The sequence below is a fragment of the Fringilla coelebs genome (assembly GCF_963513975.1).
Source record: "Fringilla coelebs genome assembly, chromosome: 9".
NCBI lineage: Eukaryota > Metazoa > Chordata > Aves > Passeriformes > Fringillidae > Fringilla > Fringilla coelebs.
Window position 1 is genome coordinate 16,853,439 of NC_140067.1, and position 24,097 is coordinate 16,877,535.

Here is a 24,097-nt window from a genome sequence, read left to right on the forward strand (position 1 = left end):
ATTGATTGAGAGGAGTTCAAATATTTGTCTTGTACATTAAGCATACTGTTGCTTGTAAACAAATCCTTGTAATTGTTTAAGCATAGATCTTAAAAAGAGTGAGTTTCTAATGCATGTTTGGATGGCTGGTATCAGTATGCCCCTAGCTACAGCCACTAAAGGCCCTCAGAATTGGATCTTAAAACTTTGCAAACATCAGACCTTCTTCACATACGTAAAAGGGCTTTGGAGTCACACAAAAGAGATTAAGACATTTCTGATGTAGCTGTTAGAATTATTAAATTGTCAAAGTTGGGAGAACCTTGAAAATATTCTCATTGTCAAGGCAGTGCAGATAAATGACTGTTTGAAGGTCATGATTCTGTTGGTTTTGGTACGGGTATTTACTTTTCTGTCATTGTACCTAGCCAAACTAGGTTTTGCAGAAGCCTTTTTTTTTTAACTTAAAACCTCACAACCAACCCCCCTATCCCTACCAAAATAAAGGGAAAATCCTTTCTGTTTTTCTCTACCGGCACTACGTGTGGATAGGCCACAAACATGGAATCAAACTATCCCCAAAGTGTCTTGTCTGTAAATGTCGATTGTTTTAAATGTCCTGAGCTGATGCAGTTGTTCTGTCACAATCAAGAGATAATTTGCATTGTGATAAAGCAATGAATATGCCCAGCATCATAAGAATCCTGTGTTCAGTTTTTGTAAAACATGCAGTCCTCCAGAATACTGATGCAGTAAGTGTTATGTGCGTATAAATGCAAACCACTGGATATTCAAATACAAGAGAATTTTAACTATTTAACAAATAAATAGAGGCAAAATGTGAAAAACAAAGGATGTTATTTCCATCATCTGGGAATCCTGACAACTAGTTAAAGAGTTTGTGCAGTTTGTGTGGTTTATCCTTTTTATGCACAGATAAGTACGGAGAAAACCTGTCTTTTTCTTTCTTTTGAAATTTTCTGATAACTATCATCTAGATTTCATCTACCAAGCTCACAGTGGACTGACATTTCTGTTGCATCTGTGTGAGTCTGAGGTTAGCAGGTATATTATGTGTGAATACCCCATTTAGACATGCAGTTTCCTTTTGTATCGTTATTTTTGAGCCAAGTAAATATAAACCTTCAAAAAATTTATAAGGCCTGTAGTTCTAATCTTCATAATTGTAAAAATACTTTTTCAGAACTGAAAGGTGAAACCAGTAATGTATGTAGAATTATATTTAAATCTTCACATTCAGACAGAACTAGAGCTTCTTATTTTAAAAGCAAGCAGTTGTGAAGAGAAGATGTTGGCCCAAACAGCGCACAGAGAGAGCTGAAATGAAAACTGTAGGCCTGATCTGCTGCACAGAAGACAATCTCTTTTCCTTTTTACTAACCTTGATAGCTTTGGTGGAAGTCCTACTTCAGAAGAAATGAGAAAGAGAGGAAAATGTATATTGACTGGTGTCTTTTGCCTTCTAGATTATCTGTAGTTTTGGGCCCTCTTCAGATTGCTTCAGGTGATGTTTACACAGAGCTAAAAAATCTTGTCAAAACTTTCCGGTGAGTATTGGTCTTTACTTAGAGATTTTTATAAACTGATGAATTAAACATGCTGTTGAATGATTTGTGATTTGGGCACAGAGAGGAGGGCCCTATTGCAGATTTGCCCATCTCTTGCTGTGTGTTCATGTAGGTAATGTCGCATTCCCTGTGGACTAACAAGTCAGCCCTTTCCCTGCTCCTGACAGTGGCTAGGTCACCAGGAGTATTTGTAGATTTTTAAAAACTAGGCCAGTGGTCTCTGGAGGATGCTGGTGAGTCTTTTAAAGGTTCTGCTACCTCGTCACCTCCTATTAAGCGTGAGTTTCTGAGATCTGTCCCTTTCTTTTGCTCTAGCTCCCTGCAGCTGGGCTAAATGGTTTTAATCTGATTAATAATTTTTACCACTAACTTCTAGACTCAGTCAGTTGGATCTGTCTTGTTCCTGATTTCAAAGGGAAGAAGATCTAGTAGGCACTTTTCATCACCTCAGGTGAAGCTTCTGCTTCAGGCAGTAGTACTAAAGACAGTATTTGGAAACAGTGAGATAAAAAAGGAGGGAAAGCAGAATGATAACTTCTCTGAACATTCTTGGGTATTCTTTGGGAGACAACTCTCATAGCCTGGACCTAGATTGTGTCCTTCATCCTCAAGTATTGTCAGAAAAAGAGCAACAGTAGTTGCTAACTGTGTGTACATTATCACTCTTGAAACCTCCTTCGCACATCCTCAACCTGCATGAGGTTTACATGTAAATTTTCCAGAACTCATTCATGTAGCATTTGCCACAAGGAATCTGGGCTTTGGTGAATATAAACCCAACTCTACGCAATTTCTTATGATTTACCCCGTGTCTGGAAGGATGCCACTAAAACACAGATGTCTCTCTGCAAGATTTCTTACTGTGGAAGATTCTCTCTTCCTTTCTGGTAACTCTGTGCATGACCTCTTTTAAATAAAAACATTGATACTATTTGAATTTGTTTCTGTGATTGCAGTCTTTTAAATTCTGACTCGCCTTTTATTTTAACAACACCACTGAAACCAGTGAAAATGTTTTTGCATATAGTGTATATATACCTACTGTTTGAGTAAGATCTTTGTGTCTTAAAACAGTTTCGTTGCTCTGCAGTTTAAATGCTTAATAGTGACTTTAGCTCATGGATTGATAAAAGTGGAGGAACTACATTTGATGTCTTTCAAACTACTTTTTAATGATTGATTATCTAAGAAGACCTGGAGGTTCTCAAAAACAGAGCTTCTATTTTAAATTACTTTTGCTATTCAGAGACAAAGGGGCATGAATATAAAGTTTTCAGTGGTTTATAGCAAATGAGACTTGAAACCAAAAGAGACTTCTAAAACACATATATGTATATGTATATGTATGCATATACACACACATTTGTGGATTTACAGAATAGAACCAAATGAAATTTATTTGGGCTTTAACCCAGTGCCTGGTTCATGCAGCAGTACTTCATCATAATTTAAAGGTCTCCCCTAATCTGTTTTGATCTCTTAGATAACACTTTGTGAGTTTATTTTTTGTGTCATTTTTGTTAGGAAGTAAGTTGAAGGTAATGGTAGCAACTTCTTGGGGTTCTCTTACTATGAAAATTCCAGATCAGCTGCTTAGAAATTCAGGATTCTGGGTGGGGGGTGGTTAAAGACATTTGTGGGCACTATACAAGAATTTTAAAAGCCTTAATATAATATATATCTCAAAATAAATGGAGTTTTGTTGTTGCTGATAGCAAAATAATACAAAAATACTGGAAAGAGGGAAGAATAAAAACCTTTGGGCTCTTTTTCTGTCTTACATTACTGATGTGGAAGAGTCGTCTGGCACACAAGAGATAGCTTAATGGATATTAAGTTGAAGGCATAGACTTGAATCTCCAGTTTGGCACACAGGTTTAAGTTTATTTAATACTAGTAGTCTCTTAAGTTTTGGATTGAATGCTTTGGCAGGGAAATGTGGGATAAAATTTAAATTATGTTTGTGTTTACAGGGTATAGAAATTCAAATGTTACTTACTTTGTTAATGTGGTTCAAACGCTTAATGACAATGGAGGAGCACTGATAAATGGTCATGCTCTTTCCTGCTTTTTGTACTGAAGATATTTCAGGCTGAAGAGCTTGCCAAAAAGGGTAGTAGGTAAAACACATGGCTGTAGTAGAGCTTAGCTGAAGAAGGGTAAAAGAGCATGTGGTGAACTAAGCAACAACAATTTTCAGCTCCATTGGTTTTTAAAGGAACACTTACAGTTCAGCCTCCTTTGGGCAGCATTTATTCAATCACCACTGCTAAGAAACACACTAGAGAGATCTCAGGAGACATTTTAGAATGGTTAGAGCTCTTCCCAAACAAAGTCCCTCAGTGCCTGTAAGCTTTTGTTACGAAAACTGAGATGTCAAATGATTCTCCAGAGTGTGTAAGGGCACTTTGTTAAAAGATCAAGAGAAAATTAGCTTCTTATATATAAATTGAGGATAAATGATTTTAAATGTGTGGTAGGATTTTTTTAAGGCATAATACTTCATTTTGAAAACAGGATTCCATCTGTATTTTATGGTTGCAAGTATTTTAATTCCTATTATGGAGCTTATCATTGACGTTGAACTCTACCAGTGAATCAGACTTCTTATTACAACTTGATTTTATCATGTGTCCAAAACAGTCTTTTAGCTTTTAGATATGTGTCCTGAATATATGTTATCTGGTATATACACTTATTTATACCCATTTTACATATTACTCTTGTTAATTGGAATTTTAAGTTCTGGGTTTCAAGTCAATTGTAGTACTTGGTCATAGATGAAGTTCTATGTGGAAATAGAGGAGTATCAGGATGTTTTCTCAAGTAATTAGGCTTCTCTCAAAAGAAGCCTAAAGTTAAATAGAAACTTATTTTTGCTGGTTGTCATCAAACTAAATTAAATTACAGTATGTAAATATGTTGCTGTTTTCCAGGAGGTAGAAAAAGCTGTCTTTTATGGTTAAATTGGTCTAGGTGAAACCTAAAGAAAAACAATATATGCTTCAGTATTTGCCAGTGCTGCCCTGGGTTAGTTAAACTTCACTCATCTTCATAGAAGTTTTGGAAAATTTACAGGTGGCTGAGATCCCCTAAAGTCACAGCTTTGCTCCTAATGCCATGAAGTCAGTTTGCAGATTTGCAGAATGGACAGATCCTTGAACTGCAGGAATGCCCCTACCTGGGAATCTGGATGTAGGAAGAGAGGCTGCTGCATTTGCTAAGATGCTGGGTTTACTGTGTTATTTCCTCTGGATTCCTACAATTTCACTATTGGAATTCCCTTGCTTTGCAGGCTGGGCACTAGTCAGTTATCAGGAGGTCATTTGAGATGAAATCTTTATGCACCTTACTCTTTAGTCCTTTATCCTGGAAGCCTCTGCCCCTTGGATCCACGTGCTCAGTCAGGCTCCCTCGCAGTGTGAAAACCGCGTGGGTCCTGCTGGGTGGCCGCAGTGTGTCTTGCTGGAGGGAACCACAAGACCCACAAACCAGCAACTAAGCAACCCACACAGCTATTTGGGATCATCCAACTTTCCTAGCTTGTGTATCCTGCCCTACACAAGCTAAGAAAGTGGGCACATTCCATTTTGGGAAGGTTTTAGTTGCATATTGTTTTCTTTCTCTAGGTAGGTGAGGAAGAATTTGGCCAAACTTTTTAACAAAAAAGATTCATTGCAAAACTAAAATCACACACACAGAGTTTTGTACAGTTTTAACATTTCCACATTATATTTTTAGGACAGAAATCTAGTGACCTCTTTCATGGATTGTTCTGAAGCAACAGTTTTGGCTAAAGGCAAGACAAAGAATTAATGAACCATTTCTACAGAGGCCCTGTTTTCAGAAAGCTTTGCTCTTCAGAGGCCTTAGTGTTGACACAGAGCTTGTTTGAAAGTGACTGCCCTTCCACTGCTCCTTATTATTTAAGGCTTCACACCTGTAGGTTGCTTGCTTTACTCTCATCTCTGAAATGTTATTTTTTCCAGCTGCACAAGTGTTTTAGGACAGGTGCTGTAGGGAGAGGTTACTCAGTTGCAGAAGCCTGACTGTTCATCCAGTGCAGTGACTGTAGTACATCAGCAGATCCATACTGCTGTGTCCTGCTGGTTATCTGTGTCTTTTGACTACCTCCTTCAGAAATAGCATATTGATGGCAATGACTAGTGTTCAGACCTTGCCAATCAATACTAACATTGAATAAGAGTTAATTGACACAAATAACTGCATCTCTCCGTTTGTGTACAAGAATGACACCTTCCTGTGCTCTAATCAATAATAACTCCTTGTAAAGCATTGAAATAAAGCTGCTTTCTCTATTTGACAGAGTTTCCCCAGGTGGCTTGGAGCTGTCTCTTTCATTATGTCTCATCATAACAGATTAACTGGAATGTTACATATGAATTGCCTGTCAAGATGATTCCATCAGGCATTTCTTGGTAGTGTTTATCACTGTCATCAATGTTGAGTCAAGATGTTCAGCCTTTGTTTTGCCTCTTATTTTGTAGCCAGAAAAATGTAACAGTTTACCAGGTACAAACTTTGTTGCCAGCTAAATCCAGTAGCTATTTAAAATAATGTTAAAATGAGCCTTTTAATAACAAATATAATCAGTATTTGCCAGAACTCTTGGTTCTTGTTTGATGTGACAATTCCTTTGTAGGTAATGCAAAACGCTGTTTTTCCTTTCATAATTGAACAAAACTCAGGTTGTGGAGACACTACTTGAGTAATTATTGCTTCAATATCTTATTTTCGTTTGAAGACTTAAAGATTTGAGGATAAAAATGGGATAATATTATTTGATCATTACAAATTTATTTTATAAATTTTTAATATCTTTCTGAAATAGAGAAATGCAGACCAATAATATAAATGATCTTACTGATAACTACATTTTAATGACAATTTTGAATATAATTTTATGGAATTACTTACTAGAATTTGAATTTTAACAATGACAGCTACAAATAGTTCTGCTTTCTCCAATTTTAGTCTTTTTTGGTTTTTTTTGGTTAGCTATATACTTGCCTGAAGTAATTTTTTTAAAGTAATCTTACTGAGGAAGAAAACCCTCTATTTGAATTTGTTGCCAGATAGGAGCTTGCTGAAAATGAACTATCCTCACCAGTGCCTGTAGGAGTGGGTATGAGTGTCAGGGTATCTTCATTCTGGATCTGAATTTGTACAAGGTCGTGGAAAGGAAACTGAAAGCAAGAAGCAAGCAAACATAGGGAGGCACTTGCCCCTCAGTTGATCTGTTGGATGGTGCCATCTTTCTGAATAAAATTAATTCTGCTCTTTTAAGTGTCTGCTTACCCACGGCTTCATTTTTTACTGTGATTTTTCCATGGAATTGCTTGTTTTGAATACGAAGGGTCATGCCTAAATTGAGACAGTAATTCACAGATGAATTGTTTTAACACAGATTAGTACTTGACTTAAAGCAGATCCAGTTTTTTAGGCAGTTCAGCCAGAGGGGTCAGCTGGTATCCAGTGCAGCAGCACTTTACTTGAACACCTATGTGGCTCTTTATTCACACTTCATTTATATTTATATGGCTCTTATATTTGTTCTGGCTCCCATTGCATAAGTTAGGATTCTGGATTTCCATTTTAAAAACAAAAATCATCAGAGAATTGTCACTGCCACCTTATAAAATTCAGTCAGTGTCCACATCAGCTTTTACAGCAAATCTGGATCTGAAGCCAACAGGAGGAAATCTAAGTGTGAGAAGGTCCATCTTTTCAGGAACTCAAGTCAGTTCTGGAGAATTTCCCAAGGGTTTGAGTGAGAGCTGGGCCCTCACATCAGCCAGGACTATTTGTGAGCAGTTTAAAAGAAATAGCTTCTGTTCATTCTTCCCATCCAGCTTTCATATAAAAAAAAAGGGACATTGGAAATTCTGCAGTTCATCCATTAGAGGATGACAGAAGCTTGAGAGTTGGTGAATTGCTCAGATACAGCTGTAATTGCTTCTTTACAACTCAGTGTATTAATGGTAGGCTTAAAATTCAGCTGTTAAAATCTGCTTACTTTTACTTTGTACTGACTTTTAAAAAATTATTTTTCAGGTTAACAAACAGAAATATTATTCACAAAATGCCTGAATGGACTCTCATTGCTATTGTTTTGTTATCTGTGTAAGTACCCTTTAATGTCAAATATTCTTATGTGCAACTGTCTTATTAGCTTATTGGAACAAGATGTAATTTCCAGGTAAAAGAAAAGAAAGATTTCATGGCACTAACTGTGGAATCAACAGAAATATTTCTTTCATGCAAATGAACAAAATTTTCTTGACAAAACAGAATTGTCCCCCTTGCATCAAATGTTATCAATGGACAAATTTATGTTTAAAAAAAACAAAGAAAAGCTAAGCTTTAGGGGGTTTTAAAGGGGCATTGCAGGAGGAGTATAATTCACCCTCTTCTATTTGCTGCTGACATACATTCTTTCCCTCTCTGATATTAGGGCAAAATTACATGTATATTGTATTATTTGGATTTGGCATAACTATTAGGCTTTTCATTTCTCATTTTGCTTCTAATATCTTAAAAGGTTTCACTTTCATGATTAAACTCAAATTATTTCTATAAAGATATGAGTGCTTCTAAATAGGTAAAAGTATTCTAGCAAACTTCTTTTAGAGGGGAAATCTCATTTAGCAGGAGAATTCCTCCCAAGGAATACTTGGACCCAGTATTTTATTTTTATGAGGATTAGCTTTGTTGGTTAAGTACCACAGTGCCTACAGTCCTCCTTAGCTTTGTTTTACTTACTGTAGAATTAAATTCTTTACCATGATTTCCCTAATGGGAAGCCTGATTGCATGACAGTGTCTTTCAGTAAACTTCTGCACAGAAGCATGATCTATAAAAGCTGTACTCATATGCATCAAGTTCCTTAATTAGTATTTTGCAAATTCATGTACTTTTCTGAAGTTAAAGACACAAACTTTGCAGTGTGTTAAAGAGACACAAATTTGTATTAAAAGGTGAACTAATGTTAAATGTTTAAGAAATCACTGGTGGTTTCACAGTGTCAGGCTCTGCCTTCCATTAGGGTTAAACCATCAACCAATCCTTTTATGTCTTGAGCTTGAATTACGAGATTGCAAAATCTTTATTTCCGAGTCTGTTCATGACTGTGCTGCTGCTGCTTCTTTTGGGCTTCCTGGGTCACTGGAGCCTGTAGGACAGAGAGGTACTTAGAGACATTCACAGGTCAGGAAGTATTGTGGGCCAGCCTCATGGCATGCTCAGCACTGCACTTACTTTCCTTGATATTACTTCAGTCTGACACATTGTTCTGGCTCTGCTGTCCCAAGGAAGATGGTACCAGCAGGCATTAGAGCAGGCTTCAGCGAGCCTTACATCTGTGTCACCCAGCCAGATACCGCTCAAATGATTCATTAAATCAGAACACAGAAAGTAACTTTACTTGAATGCCTTGGCATAAATTTTTTATCAACTATAAGAACAAATCTTTTGTCATTTTTACTATATATTCTTATGGTTGAATTGGTAATTTGTGAAACAGATCTTATGAATTTTTCAAGTAGTTTCTGTACAGCTAAGGAAATGGTGTCTCTTTTTGATCAGAAGTTAAAATATGTAGCTGGTCTCTGCTTATGATGAGCTGTAAATGTTTACATAAGTAATGATTGTTTTACAGCTGCTTTAGAATGTTATACAAGTAGTAGGCAGTCCTGGTAGCAGTCAGTATAAGCAGAGAACCAAGTATCTTTTTACCTTTGCTTACTAAAGTTCCATCCCTAAAGAATTTAATTACATTTGATCATTAAAAAGAATAGATTTTATGTATAATATTAGTGAAATCATAAATAAAACCGCTGCTGATTTCTGCATATTGTAAGGTTTTTGCAAGCTCATGATCTTGAGATTTTTAACAACTTCTCTCAGCTGCCTCTTAGGAGAGAATGTGGAAGAATGTAGGGGGGATAGAATGAGTGTTAAGATTCCTCTAAAAAGATGATGCATCTTACATGATTTGCAGAAGGATTAAAGCAGAACATTTAATTATTTGAAAATTCTAATCTAGCTGGAGTATTTAGTGAAGCCAGGACTGTGCAGGGAAAGGCTACTGAGGATGTGGACACCCCCTCACAGGTCCTCACTCAGGCCCTTTCTCACTTCCTGTGGTCTGCCAAGGAACCTGTCATATATTGCTAATAATTTTCATAAAAAGAATTTAAGTCTTCTCCTTTAGTTGTACTGAGACATTATGCGCATTGTAGCACATCTGCTGTTATTTAGATCGTAGAGTTGTGTGGGGCCTGTGTCAGAGGGGCTCTTCAGTAGCTTCAGCCACACTTTCACATTTATTCACCTGGTTTCAGGCATAGGTATGACATATCAATCATATTTCTGTTGATTCCACAACCATTTTACTGCTAACACTAACCAGAAAGCTGAATAAGCAGCACCTTGGTAGAGGGTAATGCTTGCTCTTCCCAGGTGTGTGCCACACCATACTACAGGTATCCCAGGGTGCGGGGATTGCAAGAAGGCAAAGTGAGCATGGGTTTCAAGGCATACCTCAAAAAAGTCTAAGAATTCAAGTATTTTTTGTTTTGTATTAAAGGGGGCAAGGTTGTTTTGTTTCAAGTAGAAACTGTTGGACTTTGCTTGCACCCTATTTTGTGCATCAATGTTGTGGCTCACCACTTCCTTCTCAAACATATATGGCTAGTGTGTGCTGAGGACTTGGTGTTCTTAACTTCACAGTGCACTTTCAGAGTGCCCCAACCCTTTTTGTGGTAAGGTACTGGACAGAATAACTGTTAGCATTATGGCTGCATTGAATTCTAGTGTGTTATGGTATGGTCATGCTCTGCTCTCTTTGAGTGTGCATATTAACTCTTTGTAGGGTACACTGCGATGGATATAATTAATGCCTCATTTTGGTGCCTAAATTAGACCTTAGGTGCACTTCATAGTCTGCAGGTCCTTGAAAAGCTGCTGAAAGTACTTATGTGCCCTTGAGTCTACTGATCCTACTGAAAGAAACCTGGGCTTCTCACTCATTGAAATAAAGTGCCTGGAAGTGGACAGTGTGACATGTCTCAAAGTAGGAAATGTTGGCAATTTCAATAGTGGAGTATTTCATGTTCCTAGGGAATGGTTGTTTTTATTCAATCAAATTATTGTATAAAATATGAACATAGCCAGTCTCTGCCTTTATTGAAAATCTAGCCTGAGGCACTCCTATGAATAGAGCACATTCAGCAATGCTGAATCGACCTTGTTAGGGTACACTTTGACAGCCAGAGCTTTATGTTCAAACAGTGGTATTCATGCCTGTCGTGGAATGGGTGACTCTTAAAAATTATCTGTACTTCAAATTTCTTACTTATTTGTAATCTGTAGTAATTTTAGCATTGGTTGATTTTGGTTTCTTCCTGTTACATTATTTAGTATGTTAAATAGAAGTTTTTGTTCTCATAATAGCTGCTTTATAATGTATTGTAAACTAGAATGCAGAAGTTGCGTCTTTTTCTGCCAAAGAAGTTTGCAAGATACCAAATGAAGCAGATAAATAGATATAAATACGGTAGTTCAAGAAAGAATGGAGAAAGCAGTGGGAGGATTGGTTGCTATACAAGCATGGGCACTTTCTGTTTTTAGTGTATACCCCTGGCACAGACTAATGGAAAGCTTTCAAGATATTTTCAGGAAATGTCTGCTTTCATCTTACTTATCTGAGCTGGCTGGTTCCAGTGAACTGTGGTCAGCTTCATCTGCAAAGCCTATGCAAGAGGTTCCCCCACTAAAAGCTTTGAAGCATTTCAAAATGTTCTGGGATTAGTTTATAAGCATTTGGCTGCAGTATTTAAACAAACTCAAAATGACCATGATCACTAAACAAAAGCCATCATTATATGTGTGCAGCCACTTTAGATAAATGTGTCATGTGGAGATGTACTCTAGAGGTTTACTCTCTTGGAGATAACAGTTCAGGAACTGGAGAATCTTGGGTTCAAGTATGTGTTTTTACTCCTCTGCACACAAGAGCACATCTATTGCTCAGCACTGACATTTCTAAATCATTTTAAGAGGAATTTAGATGTTTGTGATATCACTACTGTGTGCTTATCTAAAAGTGTGTGAATGTTTGAAATGTATGAATCTAATGAAGAAATACATATAGGATATGAATCAGACTTGCAGAGTGACTCTTTTTCCTACAGAAACCACATACAAGTCAGCTGGATGATATTTTATATAATGTGACAGATGATGGAGTTTGGTACCAGGTTTCAGCTGAGAAAAATCATTCATCATTAACCTAGAAATATAATTGTTTTCCATTTTGAAACGGAGCTGAGTTTGCAGGACCAAGAATCCAAAGAGTTTTTATAAAAGCATTTGAATGTGGTTATAGTGTTGTGTTTATCTGTCGAGTTATATTATTGTGTGAAATAGAGAAGAGACATCTTTGTCTTAATGCATTAAAAAATATCTTCCCTTTTTCTCTTAATTTTTGGCTGTCATTTGGTAAGTGTGAATTCAAACAGATTTTCTGTTAAGCAGTTCTTAAGTCTTTTAAGCAGTTTTTTCTATTAAGCTTGCTTACTTATCAGCAATTTCTAAGCAAACTTGAAGCTGCTTATTTAGCATATTGTGGACATGATCAGTGTTTTCTTATTTCTTTCTGGCATGTTCCAGTATGATTTAGGAACATACACAGAACAGTACCATGAGGGATTTCAGTGTTGTTAATTAGGATATTATTCAGTGCAAACTTTAAAATTAATTAAATATCTTCCCCTTTCATAAGGGAGAAAATAGAAGAAACTTTAACAGTTTCCAAGAAGGTGTTTCTCCTGGAACAAAAAAAACCCACCGTTGCTGCAGTGATGTTCTGCAGGAAGTGACACTGAATTTCATCACAGCCCGTACAGCTGCAGTCTTTTCCATGCTGCTATTCTCATGGGTAGCCTTCTAAACGGGACATTTGGATGTGCTGTGTAACTTTCATGTATGCCCAGCACAATCTCTCTGAGTCCAGGATAATTACTTCCTCTTTACAGTGCTGGAGCTTGGCTTCATCAGTAGGAGTGGAGCCTTAGCACATGCTGTGTCCTGCACTCCTGCTACATGGAGTCAGAAGGGTTGGCTCAGAAAGCTGTCATCTCTGCACCTGCCAGCTCTGCTGCCCAGCGCAAGGGAAGAGCAGGGGCATGGCTGTCTGCCAAGTGTCTTGGAAATCCCTCCAAGAGATAGAAATCTGCATGTTCCCAGCAGCTGTATGTGTGGGCATTCAGACTGACATCAGGTGCTTCACTCTACCGAAGGACCCAACTGTCTACATCATTTAGGGGAAATAGGTGCATTTTATTTTTTCATATCAATAATGTTATATTGGAGAGTATTAGTGGTGCTATAGTATTCCACAGTGGCGAGGAATAAACTAAAAATTACTCAGACACATGAAAACTTGAAGGGGAGAGGAGAAGACTAACTTAGAGAGGAGCCTAATTATTTTTATGTGATAAGTGATAGTGCAGTACACTGATGGAGACTTGGTTTTGTGTCCTGATACTGCAGGAATCAAATGCAAAGGCAGTCTGCACTTCTCATTATTGCTCACGTTACTTCTTCAGATACAAAACCATTCTGACACCCAGTGGCACTCATTCAGCCTGGCATTTAAGTTCTGAAGTGAGATGTTAACAGTGAAGGCAAAAATGTACAGCATTTTCTGAAATGTTTTTCTTTCATATTTATGAAAATAGAAAAGCTGCTTTTGGGAAGGCAGGAAGGAAGGAAATGCAGATCACCCAAAGATGATGTTGGAAGTGTTTCTCAAGACAGTGGGCTATGATAAAGCTCTCAGAATTTACAGACAGTCCAAGCCAGTGCATTTAGCATCAGGGCAGGTGGCTCTTTTTATACGTGTATAATTAAAATAAATACCGGGGATAAGAAGACTGCAGCCAGTCAATTGACCAGAATGTTGTGCAAGTAAACATAATCATATCTTCATAAAATTTTGCCTGGCACAATAAAAAGAATCTAGAACAATCATGTCTGCAGCAGTACATGGTCTCTTCCCATTCCTCCCCACCAGGAAAAGTGCGCTTTAATGGGCTGGTAGCAAACATAACCAAATAGCACGTGGAGGTTTATTGCAGAAACTGCAAAGTGTATATGTGTAATTGCATACTACAGGTGCAAAACCAGCATCAGTGCAAAAAGTGCAGATGCTTGGTTGTTTAGAGGCTTGTTTCATTTTAGAGCATGTTTCATTTTATGTATACCACTTTACACTCTATGTTCCACAGAAATGCACATTTTGCTCTCTTTTCCACCCTCTGTCCATCTGAACATCTTAAGAAGACACTGACTAGATCTAATTGATTCATCATAAAATTCAGTATTTCTGAAATGAGGTACTAGGGTTTTTAAAAAGTTAAGGAATAGTTGAGATTTATCTGGCTCTTTATATTTATTCCAAACCTCATGAGACATTCTGCTGGCTTTGGGCGTGCGTTCACTTCAGTGTACTTTCACATAGGAGTGTTAATAGTGCTCTTCTGCTGTAGAGCTGGTAAGACTGAGAATTAAGGGTAAAAAAGTGATTTACTGGAGACCATCAGACCGGTAGTGGATTAGGAAATTAAACAAGCAGGAAAAGGGTTTGGTGTTTTTCGGTTTTGCTTTGTTTGTTTTTTAAACCTCCTGTGTGCTGTTATTTCTGGGAAAACATGCTTAAGAATCCTTAACTTTCAGGGATTTCTAAGAACCTCATTTTGAGAGGGCCAAAACCACACTGGCATTTCTTTTCAAAACTGGGAAAGGCAAGTAGAAAAGTGTTGAGGTTGTTATGTTTAACTTCTGAATAAAAAAAAATTGGACCCAGTGTAAGCAAGGCTATTCCTAGCATGTCTCTTTACTCACTGCATTGTTACAGGTGCTTGTTCTGTATAGTGGACTGTAATCAGGTTACAATGTTAAGTTGTGAAACTAAGCTATGATCAATTTTATGATCATCGTTTGCCTAGTAACTGAGCACAGGTGAGTACATTTTATAAAGTCAAGTATTGGCATTATTTACCTAAGTATATTGCATTGTAGCTGATTTTAACTTACTGCAAGTCAGTATATTTTATTCTGTCTTTTTTGAATTTTTTTTTCCTACTTACACATCACTAAGGTAATGAATTGATAGGAATATATCCATATGTGGAATAATGAAGTGCAAAAATGGAGATATATATATATATAGAGTTAGATATAAAACAATGTTTAATTGATACATAAAATGTATCAGATTTGAAAATAAAGGCATATTTTAGATATTAAATTGTTCCACTATATATGCACAATAGTTCACACAAAATTTGTGTATTTTACAAAGTACTTAAGAGGTTCACGTTCTCAAAAGCTTACATTTTAGCATTCTCTAATCTGAGATTTATACCTGTGCTTAATTTCATGTAGCTAGGTAATCCAGATACTTTAATGGCATAGATTCCAGTATTTGAGGTGTCACAGGAACACATTGTAGAACATAAAAAGGAAAAGAAGACTGAAAAGGATGAGAGGATCAATTTTAAAATAAATTTTAAATGTACTAGATTTAAAATTTTTACTAAGTTAAAGAAGAGGGGGAAATGGGAATAAATGATCAAACTGAGAAGTACCTTTGATCTGTCAGCTGGTTAGCAGGAAGCAGGCTTCAAATAAATGGAACTCTTTAAACAAAGCCTGTCCTTGAAATGTGTACATAAGAAACTTAGATTTGTTAGGGAGAAACAGCTGATAGTGATTTCTTCTGTGTTCATATTGGGAACTTTTTTTGCCTTGGTGTTATGCTGATAAGTAAGCTAAATTAAAAGTTTGTGGAACAAACCCCTGTATGAATGCTGGAGCTTTAAATGGCACACAGTACTATAGAGGTTCTAATGCTTTGTGTCTGTGAAGTGACATTGTAGTAATCTTTGGAATACAGTAATGTAGATGTGTACCACGCTTCATTTGTTTTTGAGGAAATCATCCTGCACTCATACCTGTTGTACAAAATAGTGAAACAAAGTCTGATCCACTGTACTTCATAGAAGAGAACTCTGGATAAGAAACTGTAGATGATTGGAATGATTCTTAACTTTCAAGGGACAGGAAGAAAGTGGCATAAACAATGCATGCTGCTATTCATGTGAATTGTTTGTTAGGTTAAAAAAAACCCGCAAAGATCCAGAACACTTGCATTTTCTTAAATCCATTTTAAATTAATTTCTGTACCTGATGAGGTAGCTCCAAGTCTGTGGCCTCAACTCTTCTCTGCTGCATAGTTTAGTTAAAACATTTAAATATCTTCCAAAAATTTCCTTATGCAGCTTAATGGAAAAACAGAAGTTGAACTCTCATACAAAGGGAAAGACAAGAAATGACTGCTGATATGGAATGTTAGAGTGAGCCTGCAGAGTATTTTGCAAGTGTCCACTGGGCTTCCAAAGCCCTTGTGAGGAGAGCCCGGTGTGCCATGAGGGAGCTGTGCTGCACAGCCCGCGCCGCAGGGCCTGCCCACTGCCTAGGAAGGGGTGGGGTTTGAGCTGCTGCGCCCTCGGCTGTGCCCCAGCCTGTTCTCTCAATTGCCAGTTCCCTGTTTGCATACAAATAACTCATTGGGGGCAGAGGGTGGGGTTAAGAAGGAAAGAGAGAAAAGCAGATCCATTGGTTGGTTTTTTTTCAGCTGATAGCAAGTACTTCCATCAAATGCTTAAATAAGCCCTGGTGCTGTAGAAAGGCTTTCCTTTTACTGTTAGTCGTGGCCGTCCCGTCATATCTGGCTACACCACACGTGAAATGTTGGTCCCATTAAAAGGGAGTGGAAGCTGACTTGTGTCTGGACAACAACTACATGAAAACTGTGTGTGGAAAGTGAAATTTACATGAAGAAAAAATATATTTGCATAACTATATACATAAGCATGTATCACAGAACTACTTATTGAAGAAACTTATAGAAGCTGCATAGAAAAAAATGAAGGTACTGGAAAAAATTAACAAACTTAACTTTGGAATAAACCTTAATTTTTGCTGTATACTTGGCTTATATAGGAATTTCAGCCGTTGATTTTGAATCACTGTTGGTAGCATTGATTTAAATGTAGTGGACAAAAATTTTAAAGCATGAATAATTTAGTTTCTGTTGCCATCAGAGGATTAAAGTGCCTGTGCTGGATTCTGTGGACAAGTCAGTACACAATAATGTAAGGAAGTTAAATAATAAATAAAACATAAGTTGCACTTCAGTTACAAAATTCTTGTCTTTATGATGAGAATAGGATCTTCAGGCTATATTTAAAACTAGACCAGAAGTGGCTTTTTTATCTCAGTAAGAAAATTGCCTGTTTATTTCTGCCAGTTATTGTTGTTCAATGCTATGGGCTTTAGAGTGTTTTCTCTTTCATTAAGAAAGTACAATACAGGAATATATTGGGGGAGATACAGAAAGCTGCCCCTGAATACCAGTTTCCTCTTTGACTGATTGGATATGGTAACAAAAGGCCCCAAACTAAAGACTACTTTAATTGCAGAGTTGCAGGTGACACTGATTGTAATTACTTTTTTCCCAGTACTAGTATACTTTAATTTAAAAGACTCAATTCCGAAGATATATCTAAATACTTTTGCATCTTGTTTGTAAGTTCGATGCTTCCAGTTCAAGATTGTCTGTCAAATATTAATGTGTTCTAATGGAAATTGTTCACTCTGGAGACAGCCTTTTGCTTTTAAGGGTTTGGGGTTTTTTAATGCTGACTTTTTTAAATCATGCTCAAGCTAAAGTTATAAGAAGCAAGTAGGGGTTTGGGGTTTTTTTCACTGAAACTGCAAACAAAACAGCTAAATTACATAAATTGAGGCTGTCATATTTTCTAATCTGAGCATATATTTAAACATAGTGATTAAGTGTAACCACTTAATTACACCAAAGTTAATAATTTTTTTTAAGCTCCCTGGTGTTCCATCTTTATCTTACAGCTAGACTCATGTAGTGCTTCAGCTTTCTGTCCAATACTAACTTTGGCCTGATGGATGTGCCAGGCTTTGGGATTTAAGATACTTTACTAACAAAATTGCCATCCCTAGACAAGCGTACTGTATCTAGTGAGATACTGGAAGTGAGAGATTCTACCTCAAATTAAGCAAGCAGCCAATGTATTGTGAAGAACATGCAAAATTACAGTGATGGTTTCAACTTACTCTGCCCAGATGTCTGAGTGCCTTTGGGTATGGATTCATGAAATGGATAAATGCAGCAAGCATTGGAGTTCACCCCATCAGCTGAAGCACTAGTGTGAGTGATTGATATATGCAGCACTACAGCTGCATGTGCAGGCAGATGGTCTGTGGGCTGCAATGCACATCAATTCACTGAGTTTTATTGCTGATGTGTAACACTTGTTGGATTGAGTCAGTCTAGCCAGTGGTCTTAAACAAAACAATTGCTTTTGTTTAATCAATTGTGTTGGAGACTTCCTTAAAAGGAACATAACTGAAATGGAATCTAAAAGTGTGTTCTATAAAACTGCTATATTAAAAGAAAGGCATTTCTGATTAGTAACATTTTTATTGCATTGCTGCACCTATCTGATCTGTAACTTAGGAGTAGTGCAAATATATTTGGAGTGTTTAAAAAAAAAAAACCACAAAACCAAAACACCCCAGCACTTCTGTATTGATGCAGTAAAACCCATTAGAATGGCATGGTTATCTGCATGGCATAGCTGGAGCAATAGTCTACTGGTCAGAGATTTGCTGGCACCCTTGTAGCACACATGCAGTAGTCTCTGTCTGTGGTTTTGTTGGGGAAAGGGGGAAAATGCTGCCTGTAGTGCTGCCAGCTCTTGCTTCATTTCTGTGTTCTGAAACAAGTGTTAAGGAAACTTTTGTGATCATTCATTAGTTCAGCTCCATCATTCTGATAGAAAACTAGTTATCAATGATCCTGGTTATGATGATCTTAAAAAATTAAGTATTAAGTGACTAAAACAAACGGTAGAAAGAAACAAAGAATAAAAAAACCCAACCCTTATGTTGTGGTGGTTATGTTAAGAGTCTTATTCACAGTGCTTAAATACCTGTAACTGGCAGAAAGACAACTTTTCCAAAGCTTACTCTGGAAAGAGAGTAGTGCTTGCCTGTTCCATCATTCTCTTTATACTTCTGTTCCTATTCAAATTCCAAGCATGTCAAACAACATAAAGAACTTAAAATGTGTTTGGATCCATGGCTTCTGCCACAACCAGTGGCTTTTACATTTTCAAGCTTCTGACACTGGAAAAAAATTAGGAAGACTGGCAATGCTTATGTTTTTCTAGGAGGAGCTTATTATTAGTCTTCTGAGAATTAACATATGGCTTTTCTTCATGAGGATATAAGCGCTTTCCATGATATTGGAGCAATTTATGTGCACTTAAAGTCTCAACAATTTATGTATAATTTCAAGTGACCAATTTTGAGGAGCAGAAAGGAACCTGACTCTTACGTGGTTGTGTTTTTACCCTTGTTTTCAGGTGTGTGTTTCAGAGATCTGTAACTGACTGTAACACTGTGGTGGCTTTGAAAGGCTTTTTAACGTTTTCAAAGGGAATCACAGAATTCATCTTAAACAGAAAGTCCAGAGAGCTTTCCCTGAGATCCCATTGCTGGGGGAAGGATGGTACTGGACAATTGATTTGGGTTTTTAGGAAGAATATTCATACCCCTGAATAGGAAATGCCAATTAATGCTTTAAATTACATAAAAGTTTTATATTTTCTGAATGTATTCAGCTGTCTTCGTTAAGGTACGCACAGCTCTAAGAACAAGTTGCACACCCTACCATACCAATTAATGAAACTTATTCCTAAAAATAATTGAGGTTTAACTCCTAGATATACTTGCCAAATGTTTCTGTAAGGCAGCTGATTCATAGAAAGCTTGGGTCTTGAGCTGAAGCACTGAAACTATGTAAACATTTTGTGGTAGCCAGATGTCCTTTAATAGCTTGATAATAATTGATTATTCTTCACATGAATTTCATCTTAGTGGGGTTTTTTCTTGAACATATAACATATGTGGAATAGCCAGCAAATACAAATTTTATCAATCAGATAGAGTTTGACATTTTTAACACTTTTTAAACGTTACACATGCCTGTTTACCATATGGTGTAAGTGGGTGTGCAGGAAACGGCACTCTCATCAAGTCTGATATACTACTTTTCCATTATATGAGCATGAACATTTCCTTTTAGTAGCTCTTGCTGAAGGCAAGCCTTTGAAGAATGGGTGTAATTGGTAATTTGTAAGTGGTAATTTTGGACTGTAACATTTACATTGTGTACTTCTGTAGGTGGTTATTTTAAAAGCAATTAATCCTTTAGCTTTTCTTATTTTTATTTGACTTTATTCATAAAGTTTGTTCCAGATTGATTCTGCAACATGTGAAAGAGGTAACAGAAAAGGAAAATTTGTATTTTCTTTCCACTGGTCCACTAGCCAGTTCTTATTATTGTGATCCCAAGTACCCTATTTCCTGTTTATATTCTACATCTGTAGAAGATGCTGCAGACTTTCAAGGGAATTCTGCAATCTTTGAACTGAAATCCTATGTGTCATTAAATTGAATTAGTCATCATAGTTTCTTGAGAGATAAGATCATTGTAATTTTCTGTCACTTGAAGATACTGATCCCAAATGCTGTTCTGGCTTGTTTGCATACAATTAAGGTTTCATTCAGTTAAGCAGTCCCTCAATGCTCTCTTGGGCAGTACGTCAAATATACATTGGAGCAGTGTTACTTAGAGCATGTAACTTACCACTCCATGCAAACCAGTAACTTCTGCTTGCTCCTTTCCCAGACAAAAGTTTCTGCTTCTGCTGCAGCAGCCACATGAAACTAGAAAAGTACTAGATGATAACTGCTTTTCGAATGACAAGTTGAAGTATCATTTAAAGGTCAAAAGGGCACAGTTTTCCAAGGAAAAAGTGTTTGTACATAGATTCATAAATATTTAACATGTTGCCCCATCAAGATGCAACTTTTAACTAATTGCTACAAACGTGCATCTTCCTCTCTGAAATTACTTGTTGATTTAGTCTCTTGTCAGATAATCAGTAGCTTAATTAGTTTTACAACAAAGTTCAGGTAAGAAAAAAAATTGATCAATGTCTAAAACTTTTTTTAACTTCCATTTCTCAATACTTAATGCCTGGCAATTATTCTGAAAATAGCAATACCTTTTTCTTTTTTTGTTGGTGTAACCTATAATAGCTACTCTTTAAGCAGTGTGTCCTAAACAGGGCCTGACATTTAGGACATGCTTGTAATTCATAAAACCATGTAATATCTCCAACTGCAATTCCAAAAAAAAAAAGAAAAGCATGTAAGTGTCATAGTAATAAATACTTTGGTTTTAGAGTAATTTTTAAAACTGCACAAGCTTTCTACTGTTTTTGAAAAATAATGTCCTTATTAATATCCTCTTAAGCCCATGGCAGGACTTAGAAAATTCAAGTAAAAATGCATGTAAATACATCATGGCCAGGAGAGTGGTTTACAGGGCTACAGCTACCTTGCACCAGCACTCAGGAAGTCATGACTGTTTCTGCCACCAGTCTTTTTTCATATACAACCTGCCTAATTCTGAGAAGGGTGAAGACAAGCAGAAATGCATCTCCTGGTCTTCCTCCTGCCATCTCCAGCCTAACACCCTGCAGTGGTTCCTCTGATCCTCTGTCAGCACCTTCTGTGTTCCCCGCTGATAAAGCGTCCCCATGCAAACGCAGCCTCCTGCCGGCCTGCCCTGGCCAGGGGCGCTCTGATTCACCCGGCCAGGGACAACCCCAGCGCCTCCCACCAGGAAAGAAACAACTCGGTCCCGGCTGCCATGAAGTGCATTACAAACCCAGTGGCCTCAGGCCAAAATCACAAACTCGACTCTGAATACTTGTCTTTTATATATATAGCAGAGTTTATGCATAAGTCATTTCTTTCCACACCTTGCCCTTACTTTCAGCACCTCTGACAGTCCTTCTCACCAAACGTCAGAGTTTGAGAGCTGAACTGTTTAGCTAAATGTAGATACTGAAATGGAACCCACAAAAAATGGGAAGTAATTTTAACTCATTAAAAGTTAATTTTTTTTTTTTTTTTTTTTTTGTAAATTTATTTTTTTATTAAGGGATTCTTATTTACTATGTCTTGTAAGATCCTTCCTTTTTGTTTTATCATTCCTTTTGCTTAATTTAAAAGAATCTTCTCTCATATGCAGCTTTTTTCAAGTGGAGGTAGTCTTAATACCAGTGACTGCAGGGAGATTGATCTCAGTTGTTACTCACTTGAAGACTTCCTGAGCTGGGAAGCTTTTAGGAAGCTGCAGACTATCTTGAGTTTCTTATTAAAAGTACATCATTGCACAAATATACTCTAAAAAAACTCCTCTGAGTATGGTGTCAATGGCACTGTTTATCTACAGTATTTGAGACAAAGTGACTGTTGCTGGGATAGGAGTTCTTGTTAAGTGATCTTGTCAGTAATCTTTGGTGTTAAAGTTTCTAAACATTCAGCATAAGTTTTAATACTTGATTTAGTTCATTAAAGATTTAATATTTGGGCTTAGGAAGTGGATTCAGCTATTACTGCCTTTGCATTATTTTGCAATAGAATTAGGAGAAAAAGGAAGGACTTCAGGATAAAAATATATTCAGATAAATTAAAGGGCAAATGGGAACAAACAGCTCGGTATTTCAGCTCATCTGCATACAGATATTATATATGTAGGTGATCTGCACAGTGGTAGCTCCTTCCAAACTGAGGAACTTCATATCTCTTTTATATTTTAGTCCTATGAAGAAGTAAATAACTTTCACTGTGTGACTGCTTAGGAGCTTTTTGGTAAAGAAATAAATAAATTCCTTTTATATGTCTAATTGTACATTCTGCACTTTTTTTATTCTGACACCTGTGTACATTATATAACATCTATGTACAATTGATTAGAGGCATACAAACTACTGTCATTTTTTCTAATTAGATTTTTTAAATTTACTACATACTAATAAATCATATTTTAGTATAGCTCATATTGTATGTCATACATACAGTCTGTTATATAGTGTAATTAATCAAATGTGACATTATAAACTGCTTTTCTTCAGTACAGTTTGAACTCACAAGCTTTGCTTTCTAACATCTGCCACTCAAAAGTTGCTTTACTGTATGAAATATGTTTGGATTTTTTCCAGATTATCACAAACATCTCCACTTTTCAAGAATACTCAGACAAGCCCAATGTACACACAGTTCCTGACCACATTACTGGAAGAACTGCATTTCAAAAATGAAGATCTGGAAAGTTTAACAAGAATATTTAGAATGGACTGACAACTTGAATGGTCAGTCAACTTTAAGCTACTTTGTGTGTCTTAAAACCCAGCTGGTTAACCACAGGTTTAATTTTCAGCATTTTGTAAGTATGTACAGTAACTACAGATTGTATCAGCTGGAGCAGAAAATGTGTGAAGCACATTTTAAAGTAAAGAAATATATATGGTATGGAAATGAGTGTCATCATTTTGTCACTTACAGTAAATGCCAGCTACTTGCTTATCACACTTATCTTTTGATAATGTATGGTTGATTTACTGCAATTTTGAGGAATTTTTACTACCACAATTTATTTAAAAAAATAAAATTCTGTGTGGCTGCAATGGCTAAGACTCAGCAGATTTTTTTAAATTATTGCTATGAAATTGTTATGTTCTGTTTTTGTGATATAAAATTGTGTTAAGAGCCGCGTATTTTTTACATAATGTTGAGATTACATTTTTCATTCCAGGTAGGCCAAAAAATTTAAAAGCAAACACCTTATGTTAACCATACTGAACGGATTTAATGAATACAGCATTATAGTATCATTACTGATCTCACTCCTTTGTTCCCCACTGAATAACATGATCCTCTTAGCATCTCCTACTACCTGAAATAATTGCACAGAGAACAAAAGAACACCTTCAGTTGCTTGAGCTTTTTAAAATGAAAAATGAAATTTAGTATGAATTGTAGTACTTGCATTTCTGCTTTTTCATTTCCTTCCCATGGGTAAGAATTTTGCAGTCTTGTGAAGAAGCTGACTAACCGCAGTTGTTCAAGGTACGACGACAAGTTAAAATATGGATCATCTGAAAAGTGTTTAAAAGCAGTAGAAAGGAATTTGGATTGGTTTGGTCTTTCTTGGTTTGGAAACTTTCAGTCAGTTTATCTACAGGGATCAGGGAAAGAGAGGGGAAAAAGTGTGTGAGGTTCTGATGGTAAGAGCAGTGCTGCTGACATTTTTCCAGTTGCCCTCGTGCATGGAGCAAGAACCTTTAAGAATGATGACTACAGTACACAAATATGTCTGATTCATAGCCTGTTTGTCTTGCTACTTCTAAGAAAAGGGGTGCTCTTTGAACTTGTGTAAAAGTTCTTTTCAAACAGACTCTAGTTGTTACTAATTTGGACTTTTAAAA

General features: G+C 36.7%; 1 protein-coding gene across 1 annotated transcript in view; it reads left to right on the forward strand.

Annotated features, from left to right (window-relative positions):
• The window catches only part of RPAP2 (RNA polymerase II associated protein 2), a 32,963-nt gene extending 9,710 nt beyond the window's left edge, over window positions 1-23,253 (forward strand). Inside the window, exons 10-12 of the mRNA XM_084211373.1 lie at window positions 1,467-1,547; window positions 7,644-7,712; window positions 22,832-23,253. Of these exons, the coding sequence (XP_084067499.1) occupies window positions 1,467-1,547; window positions 7,644-7,712; window positions 22,832-22,970 (289 nt within the window). The 3' untranslated portion in view covers window positions 22,971-23,253. The remainder of the gene's footprint in view (window positions 1-1,466; window positions 1,548-7,643; window positions 7,713-22,831) is intronic.
• The last annotated feature ends 844 nt before the right edge of the window (window positions 23,254-24,097 follow it).